Source organism: Ruditapes philippinarum, unplaced genomic scaffold (assembly GCF_026571515.1).
Source record: "Ruditapes philippinarum isolate M1 unplaced genomic scaffold, ASM2657151v2 ctg3553_1_1_1_1, whole genome shotgun sequence".
Lineage (NCBI taxonomy): Eukaryota > Metazoa > Mollusca > Bivalvia > Venerida > Veneridae > Ruditapes > Ruditapes philippinarum.
In genome coordinates, this window is record NW_026852033.1 from 137,296 (window position 1) to 150,727 (window position 13,432).

General features: G+C 32.9%; 2 protein-coding genes across 2 annotated transcripts in view; both read right to left on the minus strand.

Annotated features, from left to right (window-relative positions):
- The window catches only part of LOC132747609 (DIS3-like exonuclease 1), a gene marked incomplete at its 5' end in the record, with an annotated part of 43,029 nt that overhangs the window by 6,719 nt on the left and 22,878 nt on the right, over nucleotides 1–13,432 (minus strand).
- LOC132747541 (uncharacterized) lies at nucleotides 386–11,977 on the minus strand. The gene is made up of 2 exons (XM_060736948.1): nucleotides 11,874–11,977; nucleotides 386–2,765 (listed from the first exon to the last, which is right to left on the minus strand). Exon 2 carries the CDS (start codon nucleotides 2,762–2,764, stop codon nucleotides 662–664), a length of 2,103 nt encoding a protein of 700 aa, XP_060592931.1. The 5' UTR covers nucleotide 2,765; nucleotides 11,874–11,977; the 3' UTR covers nucleotides 386–661.

The window sequence follows — 13,432 nt, forward strand, 5'->3', positions numbered from 1 at the left end:
TAGGCCAGTGTATTTAGTATTTCTATTTAAATTATTTCGAGGTAAACAGTTATTATGATTAAAATAAGTATTTTGGCATATGAATGGACACAGATACAGAACAGTACCTAGGGCTTTATTTTCTGATTCTGGTCCCACCTAATGACCCACTTTAGTATTTAAGAATTGTGACCTTTTCTAGAAATGGATATTAGCTGAGCTATATAGGGCCATGATGGCCATGGGGGCTGCTGACTGCATTAAGCAGGGTCATGTTATATACAGGTTACATAAATTAAATAAGAACAACACATGGTACATATATAAGACTTTTAATTAATAATTTTTGTCAGCAAACATATATATATATATATATATGTGACAGATAAAACAGTTGACTGTATAAAAATACTTAGAAAAAACTCATCTCATTAACTAAAAATTTTGACATTCATTTTCATGAACAATACTGGTCCTCTTCCGAAGAGGCTCTTGACTCTCAAATGTAAATAAAATATTCAAAATCATTGAAGCTGGATTCATTCTTTCAGTTTAATCTGTTTCAAGTTACTTCAAAATATTATGTGTTTTCAAGAATGATAACTGGTCTATATTTTGACATTTGAATCTGTTTGATTCAATCAGTACATGATCATTGACAATGATACTTAATACTGTCATTTCATTGCCTAGCCAATACCCTTGAAAGGAGTTTACATATATGTATGATTGCTACATTGTTTCTTGCCCTTTGTTGAAGAGAAAGCAGGTAGCATTTTAATGCTTGTTGATGTCTGTTTTCTTGTTCCATACATTGTCCTAAAACGTTAAGAGCTGTTTCTTTATGTCCAAGATTTTTATCAGTTTCTATTGTTCTTTCAAGTTTACTAAGTGCTTGTTGTTGATCTTGATGCTTTTGTAGATGACCATAGATCTTGTATTGTAGGAAGTACAGGAAAGGGAGAGAATCAACTACAGCCCAGTCCATCCAAAAGTCAAATAATTCATCTCTGTGTATCATGTCATCTTGTGTAGATCTGAACATTTCATATTGTAGTTCATGAGGAACACAGTTAATCTCTTTCTGTATAAACCTGACGCAAAATGCTGTAATTTTTTTGATACAGTCCTCACTTTCCTCATTACATACCCTCTTGAAATCTACTGGTATTGCTTCTCGAGGATAATTCCAGCATCTACAGAAAGGTAAAACAGGATTAGAGTTATATTGTTGTTCAGTGTGTCTCAGAAGTTTTTCAGCTTTCTCCATATCTCTTGTACAGTAGAACACTGAAGCCAATTTAAGTCTGCTTGATGAGATGTCAGAGTTTAAACCGTCTGATAGCCAGACAAATGCTTGACATGACATTTGTTTTTTTTCTCCAATGCTGGATGATGCTAGGATAGATCCATATGTGGTAAAATAAAAAGGTGCAAGTAACTTGATTGCAACATGTTCTAATGTATTACCATTATCACTGAAGGTCATTACTTTACCTACAGATTGCTTTATTGTTTTAATGTTTTTATTTTGAGAACATTCTAAAAAATCCTTATGGCTTTCACTTATCTCCATTGCAGTGAGTATATATCCCAAGGTCAGAACTTGTTCATACATTTCAAGAGAAGAATCAAAAGTGTAAACACCATGTGGTACAATGTTCAATTTAACTAGAAGTCTATGACCAAGATCATCAATACCAATACTAAGTAACCTTAGTCTATCATTCTGTAAAAATTCACAAGTATTTTTGGAAAGTTCATGTTTTGACTCAGCTGTAAATTGTCCTGCCATCAAATTATTTTTCAGTATAATGAAATGTGGACAAAAGCCATTCTGTATGTAACTGTGTAATTCCAATAAGCAGTGTGTTAAACATGTTAATAAATTGTTATCTTTCCATGCACTTGGGTCTGTTTTTTCTATACAATGTAATAGAACTGTTTTACACATGAAACTTGATATATTGATTTCATTTTTAGGATTAAGGAAGGACTTAAGAATCATTTTCAGTAGTACATAACACCTTATTTGTGTGAAATTAAGACTAAACATAAGATTCCTTTCTGCCAGTGATGTAGATATTCTCCATTCCACTTCAGGATATTTACTGACCTTACTTTCAGTTCCAACAACAAAACACCCATTACAGGCTTCAGATCTTCTCATCTTTTGTGTTGGCCATCTGCCAATGCCCTGTCTTTCTAACCAACCTGATGCTGATTGAGGCCATGATTTACATGGAAAACCAATCACTTCGTCAATATCATAGCATCCAGGGTCTCTCCTAGCAATAGCTGGTCCATGCTGCTGCCCTCCACTCCTAAGCCTATAATTTTTAATTGTGTTTTTAAGCAATATTCTCCCTTCTCTATCAGTACTATAATGTGTACAAGGAATATCAGATGCAGGAAGATGTTCATATGTTTCGAACTTTTGTAAGAAACAATAACCAGGGGTAGTGTTCTCATCCTGTATCATAAGGAAGTTTGACTTGCCTTTTTTCCACTCTAACCGGTCCTGCATTATATTGACATTGTGCGCACAGACTAGTTTATCATAGTCTGACTGAAGTCCTTTAGTAGTTGTACCTTCACTCTGACTTCCTAGATAATAGGCCGTCTGATTTCTATCAGTAAATGTCCAGTTGGTATTAATCATAGTCTCTAGCAGCATGCAATTTCTTCTCCTTCTCATCACTATTCTTTCATTGACACCAATGTCATCTAAAACCTCTGATAACATCAATGATAGGTTTTCTCTGGAGTCAAGTTCTTGAAACATTCTGTAATATATTAGTAAAGGAGAAAAACTGTTTCAGTCAACTATCAAATAAATTCTATAACATACTTCTACTTGTAACTAAATTATTTTTCCTATATGTCCTAGAACAGAACAGAATAGGAGAACCGACCCAGACATTATGAAACATAAGATAAATAAGTTGAGGTTAAGTTATCAATTGCTCAAGAATTTTGCTTTTTTTCCTCCATTTGGTTGTGGTATTTTTCTTTCCAGAACAGAACAACACTTTATTAACTGTAGTTACATAGAGCAACACATGAGTGTTACTCTATCAAGTAAATTTGAATATTTGTTTTCTTATATTTTGATATAAGATTTAAACACTCATTCAAATAATTATGCAACATTTTCTTACATAATTCATTCAATATAAATGTGAAAAATATGTTTCATGAAAATAACCAAGAGAAAATATTTCTTTTATTTGACCAGGTAGGTGGAATTTTTCAATTTTTATTTCCTCTTTTGGTTTTGAATGTAAAGGGAAGTAACTCACTTCCTCTTCTTTATGGTTAGTATGAAAAAGAATTGAATTATTTCCCTTTAAGATTTATCACACACCCGTGCCGATTTGTGACTCTGTAAAAATGGTATTGCAGGGATGTGCATATATTTTGATGTGACGTCATTTGTGTTATACAAACATAGTGTAAAGACGCGCTGTATGAGGCTTTTTCATTTAAACGGTCTTTACATTTCGAGGGGTAAAAGCGAAAGAAGTCTAAGTGCATATCTGTAAATTTTTCAGGAGAGACAAAAAACTGTCCTGTTTTTTTCAGGTTATATATATAATTATCATTTGTGTACTCTCAAATAAAAATCAGTTATATTGTACATTTAAAAAAAATTACTTGAAAAAAAAATGAAAGAAAAAGGTTATATTTGTAAAAATGTACTTAGACTTTTTTCGCACTCAATATTTGTCAAAATATCACAAATCTGGAAAAAGGGAAAAAAGTCTAAGGGACGGAAAACAGAAAAAAAAAACCCTATTTAGACAGAAATGCTAAATATAGAATAAGTTTTATCATAACTTACTATTCTGAATATAGAATTGGAAAGAAAATAATATAAATTAAAAAAAAAAAAATTCACTTGGACCTTTTTCGCAGTAAATGGTCATTTAAAACTTGCCTGATAAATAAGTGACATTCGACCAAATTAACCAGATACTTTCATCTTAAAGGAAAATAATATTAAAGTTTATAAGATTCTAGGACTAATTTAAGTTTCTACATATTTATTATTGCATTCAGTTTCTAAAATAATGGCATTTTTTGTCTAATTGTGATCATAAACAAAAGTTTTAGTTGATTTCCATAAGATAATCGCTAAAACAGATACTGGAAAAATTTTGTTCTTCAATTCTAATGTAAAACCAAATAACAACATGGTCAACACATATAAACAACTATAATACAATGTAATACACTTAGTGTTAACCATAAAAATGCAATATTTAAATGAATGGTTTAATAAAAGCTATTGAAGACAGTTTACATAAAATGGACATTTCAGATTTAGGCACTCGCACTGGACATAAAACAAGGGCGAAGACTAAGTAATCTAAGATTAGTAATAAAAAAGATTTTTTGATGATAATATTTACAGAAAATACAGCACACTTGTTGCAGTTTTACATTCTGCACAATTCATCACCAAAAAGTACATAATTCTTCATAATTTGACACATAATGATTCTTCAAAATCAACAAAGGATGTTGTCAATTATTTCTTGGCAAGACCTGATAGACATCACTTTTACATCTATGCAAATTTTGTACAGGGTGTATAATATTTGTCCACAACAAATTAGAATTTACAAAAAAGTCTGAAACTTGTTGATGAATTATTTGATGATTTATAAATTGCATTAAATTTAAACAAGAAATTGTTTCTTGCAATTTTAAGATGACTATTCTGATATCACACTGACTATGATTGTCAAATTTCAAAAATATGTAAATATTGAATAAGTAAAAGTATTGGTAATAGTAGTGGTGCTTGTAGTAATGGTAGTATTGATGTAAGTGGCAATAGCCATGTGAGTTGTGGTAATGATATAAGTCTAAGACTACAATCACTGTCACTTCTACAGTATCAATGACTTACAACTCTAAAAGTCACTGCTACAATATCAACAGCTGACAAGTCCACAAGTCCAACTCTACAATCACTGTCACTGCTACAGTTTCAACAGCTAACAATTCCACAAGTTCAACTCTACAATCACTGCACTGCTACAGAATCAACATGCAACAAATTCCACAAGCCCAACTCTACAATCACAGTCACTGCTACATTATCAACAGCTAACAATTTCAAAAGTTCAACTCTACAAACACTGTCGCTGCTACAGAACCAACATGCAACAATTCCACAAGTCCAACTCTACAATCACTGTCACTGCTACATTATCAACAGCTAACAATTTCAAAAGTTCATCTCTACAATCACTGCCACTGCTACAGTATCAACAGCTAACAATTCCACAAGTCCAACTCTACAATCACTGTCACTGCTACATTATCAACAGCTAACAATTTCAAAAGTTCAACTCTACAACCACTGCCACTGCTACAGAATCAACAGCTAACAGTTCCACAAGTTCAACTCTACAATGACTCTCACTGCTTCAGCATCAACAGCTAACAATTCCGCAAGCCCAACTCTACAATCACAGTCACTGCTACATTATCAACAGCTAACAATTTCAAAAGTTCAACTCTACAAACACTGCCACTGCTACAGAATCAACATGCAACAATTCCACAAGCCCAACTCTACAATCACAGTCACTGCTACATTATCAACAGCTAACAATTTCAAAAGTTCAACTCTACAAACACTGTCACTGCTACAGAATCAACATGCAACAATTCCACAAGTCCAACTCTACAATACCTGTCACTGCTACATTATCAACAGCTAACAATTTCAAAAGTTCTACTCTACAATCACTGCCACTGCTACAGAATCAACAGTTAACAATTCCACAAGTTCAACTCTACAATCACTGCCACTGCTATAGAATCAACAGTTAACTATTTCACAAGTTCAACTCTACAATCACTGCCACTGCTACAGAATCAACAGTTAACAATTCCACAAGTTCAACTCTACAATCACTGCCACTGCTACAGAATCAACATGCAACTATTCCACAAGTTCAACTCTACAATCACTGCCACTGCTACAGAATCAACAGTTAACAAAGCCACAAGTTCAACTCTACAATCACTGCCACTGCTACAGAATCAACAGTTAACAATTCCACAAGTTCAACTCTACAATCACTGCCACTGCTACAGAATCAACATGCAACTATTCCACAAGTTCAACTCTACAATCACTGCCACTGGTACAGTATCAACATGCTCTTATTCCACAAGTCCAACTCTACAATCACTGCCAGTGCTACAGTATCAACAGCTAACAATTCCACAATTCCAAATCTACAATCACTGCCACCGCTACAGTATCAACAGCTAACAATTCCACAAGTCTAACTTTACAATCATTGTCACTGCTACAGTATCAACATGCAACTATTCCACAAGTCCAACTCTACAATCACTGTCACTGCTACATTTTCAACAGCTAACTGTTAAACAATGCCAGATGTCCAACTCTACAATCACTGCCAGTGCTACAGTATCAACAGCTAACAATTACACAAATCCAACTCTACAATCACTGTCACTGCTACAGTATCTACAGCTAACAATTCCACAAGTCCAACTCTACAATCAATGTCACTGCAACAATTTCAGCTAACAAGTCCACAAGTCCAACTCTACAATCACTGTCACAGCTACAGTATCAACAGCTAACAATTCCACAAGTCTAACTCTACAATAACTGTCATTGCTTAAGTATCAACAGCTAACACAAGTGTAACACTACTATTATTATCACTTCTATGGGACATCATAGTCAATTGTTTAAGATGGCCAGCTTCAAGACACTTCAACCTCACTACTGTGGGTTCAATTTACATAAGGAACTTTATATTCTTTCATTTGAGAAAGTTTACAACTAGGATGGTGGTTCTACTTAGGTGTCCAAAATGTGCCTGAAATAGTGCATGATGGTCTTCCTTTACCATTTTACGCTGGAAAGTTGCCATGTAACCTTTACAGTGTCCAGGTGACAAAACAAACAATCCAAACTATCAATGCTGAAGTAGTCACAGCTAACATTTCCACTAGTCTCTCAATACTATCAATATAACTGCTATAGTATGAACAGCAAACTACATGAAATCTATACCGCCTCCGTAGTCGAGGGGTTAGAGTCGATGACTTCTAATCCAGTTACCTCTCTGGCGTGGGTTCGATTCCCGGGAGATGCTTTGGTAGTTTAGCGCGGAGGAAGGTAGTCTAGTACTGGTGTAACTCTCCAGGAACGATGGTTAGAAAACTACCCGCCTAGTTGACTGAAATACTGTTGGGAAAGGCGTAAATTGAAACTAACAAACAAACAAACATGAAATCTACTTCTTTGGTTTCACTTTTATTACTGACATTTGTATCACTATCACAGCTTTTGTACTACAATCACTAAAAAATCAATAATTACCACTACAATCACTATTGCTGCTACAGTATCTTCAGCTAATAGTCAACCACATAGCTTCCTATACTTAGCTACAGACTATCTTCAGTTTATTATCACATAGTAGTAGTATTAACTGAAGATTATGTAGCAATGATAGTGAAAGTGACTACTAAGACTACTATTTTACCCATTCCTGAAATTTCATCTATCATGGGGGGTGCCAGATAAGTCACATGCTATACAATGGCATTCTTAGGATGATATGACTTTGCCGAAAGGAATGAAGTTGTAATTTCATACGCAGTTGTAAGAAAGTAGTTACGGGTGTAATGACATTAATTTCCGTGGAAAGTTGTTTTATTAAGATAAAGTATTTAAAATATGATTGAATATGGTAGATTATGCAAGAAAAAATAACTGACACATGTTTTAGGTTGAAGGATCAGAATATCTGTCCTTCGGGAATACACCCATGGGCAGGTCCTGTAGGGACAAATATTCCAATCTGAACCGCAAAATATGACAGATATTATAATTCTGTCATCACAAACATTACCATTACTATAGTGGTATACAGTTATCTCTAGTTACACTAAATTCATACCACACAAATCCCTGCAATAGTTATAACAGCTTTAAGCTGCAGCTTAAGTACAAAAAATAAGAATTAGTGGCAGTTACATCTATAACAAACCATTTTCAACTCTGTTGATGAGGATGATGCTTAATGACAGTGATAAAATAAAATATGATAATCATCTGACAAAATGAACTAAAGAATGTGATATGCATCTTATTGTGAGCTGTCAAGAAACAACACCCTGTATGTTTGACACAAACGGTTATGCCAGTTTTGGAGGGGCCCCTGGTTTACATTTGCTTTCTGAACAAGCATTTCCTGTGGCATTGTCATAAAAAAGCACTAGATTAGTACTTAAATTTTCTTTAACTGACCATCATTATAAGAATTCATCAAGGTTCCAACTTTTTTTTATTTCTATTACTTATTTAAATAAAATATCACTAAAATATAGGATCCTTTGTGCACAAATTTTCATGCCTGAAAAGCTCATGGCCCTATTAATGTTGCAATATTATCAATATAATATAATACAATACAGCTTATTTGCTTTAAAGGCACATTATGCCTCAGAAGCATCTTTAGAAAGGTCAAATGATAAAATAATGGTTTTAGAGAATTTTAGAAGATGTAACCTGAAGAAAGTAGTGATAAACGTGAAATAATTTGTTATAAAAGTATAAACAAAGTTTGACTTCCATACAAATTCATTGTGAACTGCATGTACCTTATAATTGCCCAAAATCAACAGATGAAAAAGATGGTTCGGCCAATGAGTAATGTTTGGATCCTATAAAAGTACATCAAAATTAAAAAAGCTTTTGAGAAATAAAAATAAAAGCATTTCTGAGGCAAAATGGGCCTTTAATGTTGATAACATAAAATTAGCCAACAATTTTTCAAATATAGAAATTTCAAAATCATTTTATCATTGGGCAGTTACTTGCATAATATTTCTTCTTCTGAACGAAACCAAAAATGATTTGTTATTGTACATTATACATAAAAATGTGTAAGAGGCACATTAAGCTACAGTCTCACTTACATCCCAGCAGAGCCCCCGATAGACGTTCGAGGTGATCCGGGAACGACCGGGTAACTCTGCCGGCAACATCTGGATGAGCCGGGAACATCCGGCAATCGACCCGGGATGGAGTAAAATATTTAATATGACCCGGGTGGTCCGGGATGATCTAGGAAGGAATAGCTTTGCCGGCTTCATCCTTAGCTCTGCCGAGAACGACCAGGGTTATATCGGGGAAGCACTGTTAGTATAAGCTCTGCCGGCACAAACCGGGGATGATCCGGGGTATGATATTGCCAGTAGAGCTACGGTAGAGCCCCTGTATATGCCGGCAGAGCCCCGGTAACTTCAGGCAGAGCCCCGGAGGATAAAGGTAAAGCTACGGTTGATCCCAGTAGAGCCCCGGCAAGCCCGGATCATTTCAAAAGAATAACAACAATTTGGGATAATTGCACTTGTTTGTATTAAAACCCTTCCCATTTCCTTCTATCAGGTATGGCATAAGGATTTTTCAGAAAATTATTATGAATTACTATTCTGGAACAATAAATATTATATTAAATAAAAAATTAATAATGTATCAATGTTATCATTTTCGGGCGTTTTCAATCCACCGGGGTTCTACCGGGGCTCTGCCTGGATCGTCCTGGGCTCTGCCGGGGCTCATGGATGATCCAGAGCACATCCTGGGTGGTTAGTTGGGAACTACCGTAGTGCTGCCGGGATAAGTGTGACCGCAACAATAATTTCACCCCGGATCGTGCCGGTAACTTACCGGGATGATCCTGGGCTCTGCCGGGAGTAAGTGAGACCGCAGCTTTATGAAGTTGACTAAGGCTGATTTCCTTTTACAATTAGCTGATTGTTAAAAGCAAATCTGCAGTAATTCATAATATGTGCTGATAAAAATGTAAGGATGTGCCTTAAAGAAGGCTAGGATGCTATAGTATGTGCACGCCTTACATTACTTCTGTGTTATTTGGGACTAATTGTGCCATGAGATAGATTAAAGAATGCTTCTATTTGATTATAAATGTGTATTTTGGGTACCAATCTAAGTTCAGGATCATGAACTATTATTATCATTATGCACTTTAGTTATAAAAGTAAAATAATGATAATCATAAACATTGTCACTGATTTTAAATACGATGTAAAATTAACAATTTTTTCTAGTATGATCGTTTATTAGTCTCTCAAATTGTATTTTGTTAAAAACCCAAAATGTTCTATTATATGTGTATATAAACAAACATCCTTCTGGTAATCTTGCATTAATTGCTACTGTTTACTATGTTACTTGAATCTGCCCCTAATTACACTAAAGATCTGACAGGCACATACTAACAGGAGGTCCCTTCAGTCTCGTAAACCTTTAAACTGCCATTCATTGGTAAGCTTTCACAATTTTGAAAGTGAAGCAGTTTCTTAATTTAATGGCTTGAAAACCAATATAGAGTAGGTTACAGTTTTGATTATTTCTAGGACAGACAAGGCAATGTCTATATTGCCGGCAGGTAAACAGGCAAAACAATTTTGCATAGTTATTTTCAAATAATACTTCAATCATTTTGTTTTTTTCCAACAAAAATGAACAATTTGTTATTTCGTAAAAAAATGAACAATTTGTTTTATTTTCATTTAAAGCAAATAAACTGTAAAGACAGAGATACTTTGTCTAATACCTATCTGTAAAGGATGTTTTGATTGCATGGCATAAGCATTCCCCGGAAAATACAAATCAAAATGAAGGTAAAACAAATACGGTGGCAATCAGATCTGCATTGCAAGAAATAACTTTTAAGTTCATCTGTTCTTTAACTATAGGTACATTGTATATGCAGTTACAGTGAATTTGTTTGGAAGTCAAACTACTACTTTGTTTACATTTTTCTACTTTTATTAGCTCGATTATGCAATATGGTTGGAACAATATATCAAATTATTTGATAGAACCATCTTATACATTTTAAAATACTGCTTAAACTGACTTTAGAATAACTTATTATGAAGGGTTATTCTTTTCCAAAAGTAATGAACATTGACTTTATAACATGAAATAACAATCATATCATTCATGTTTTTAATATTTTTGTCAATAGGCAAACATTTTTTCACTTAGACTTTTTTCGCATTCAGTTACTATAGTATACACAGTTTCAGCACTGAATGCGAAAAAAGTCTAAGTGAAAAAAATACATGAAAATATGCAAAAATGATATTATCTTATTATCAGTACTACTTTTATCAACAGTTATCATTATAAAACATACTTTAAAACTGAAAATGAAATACTGCTTATAATTTTTGTCACTTAGACCATCACATTTTTTTATAAAATGATTGCGAAAAAAGTCTAAGTGACAAGGTTCACTTAGACCTTTTTCGCATTGACTGTTTTTCATATTTCACTTAGCCTTTTTTCGTATTTTTTAAATATATATAAAAATGAATGTGTTGTGTTCAAGATTTTTTCACAGAAGATGTATATACAGATTTCAAACACATTTATATAAAAAAGTGATTTTCTGAAAAAATGTCACTTAGACCTCTTTCGCTTTCACCCCTCGATTTGGTATGTGATAAATAGAATATTAAAATATGTAAGTACTGAATTTATTGATTTTGTTGAATAAAATAATATCATGCTCGACTCTATATAATTTATTCAACTCGTTTAAATAAATTCAGTATTGAACTTACACTCATTCAATATCCTCTATTTAAGTATCACCAAAATACATGATATTATAAACTTTTCTTTTTCGAAATATTTCTATTTAATTTAAATATAAAATTTATTAAAACAAATATGTTATTTTTAAGATGAACACTCACAGAAATATTCCATGAAACATTTTTTTTACACAATTCATTCTATTTAAATGAGAAATTTTGTAATTAGAATAAAGTTTAAAACTTACTTTTTTAATGTTGGATGGAACAATATTTCATGAAAATAATCAAGATAAAAGATTTCTTTCCGTTTCACCAGGTAGGTGGAAATTTTTTAACTTTTACTTCCTCTTTTGGTTTTGAGGAAAATTATAACTCAATACACGGATTGACAGTTTCCGAACTAGCAGACGACAGGCTATTCTTATGTAAAGATTATCGATCATGTATCTCACTGTATAAAACGTATGTAAAATGGTCCGACTGGAGATAGGTTTAATCGCATTTTGTTTGTATAGGCATGATTAAATCAATGAATATAGTATATACTGTGTTTCCTTGTTTTTTTGTCATATAAATTACACTTTTGCTGTAAAGACACTTGCGTATAATTTATTTACTTTTATTTACAAGCCAGGCCACCTTGGACACCTGTGCAGACCACATAGATTGATTTTTGTATCCTTAAACTTTCAATGTACTACTCCAAATTTCAATCTGGGCTATTCCATCACACATTTAATACTTTTTGTACTGTTGGGAGCTCAGTTATTGTATCTGATATCGAAATCCCTTATTCTTTCAATGGACTAATCCAAATTCAAAGCTAGGCTATTCCATCACACAAATTCTAACAACACTACACAGGTAAAGAGTTAAAGATGTACTATGCTCAAATTTGATATAAGAAAATATTGACAATGGATACACAGTCTCATTATAAATATAAAATAAACATGTTTTGAATTCATATAAAGTAGATATGCTACATTTTAAACTCTAGTGTATAGGTGGTCATAATAAGAATATATAGTGTCAAAAAAAACAACTGGCAGTTTTTTTAAGAAAAGACTAACTTAACTTGACCTGTAATAGGAAACGCAGCTTCCCATTCATAGTTTATTCATTCTTTTATCCAAATTAGACATATTGAATAAAAATTTCACAGATTTCAATAAATTTCTATGATAAAAATATTTTACTAAAGGATGAGCATATTTTTATATCTTTAACTTCAGATCTGACTCATCATTATGGATTCAATAAGTGTTGTTTTTGTTTGTTTTCTTTGCATTAAACAGATGCCGAATAAGGGCCATTTTCCAATTGGAAAAAACTTTTTAAAAATCCTAAGATAATATTGAAGTTCACAAACGTTTTTTTTAAGCACATACCACTATTAATTTTTGAGAAATCAGTATGTATTATTTTTATATTATGTGTTTTATTTCTTGAAAATAGTGACTGTATGTTTTGCAAATTTTCTCAATATTTCAATTATAATATTTATACATGTATGTTGTTTTAAACATGAATGTAAAAAGAATCACTAAATTTTATGATAAACAAAGTGATGGCTTAAATAAAGACCAGAAAAAAAGAGAAATAAATACATGTACATTTCTCTAAAATATTTCTACTATATCTTGTAAATATCAATAGCAAAAAGAGACAAAAATATAACAAAATTACAGTGGGCTAATGATGGAAGCTGGGAAGTGTACGCAATTCATAGATAACCAGCTACCTCCGGTCCACATACTTGACACTAACAAATACATCCCTATATACTATATTTTAATTTGTA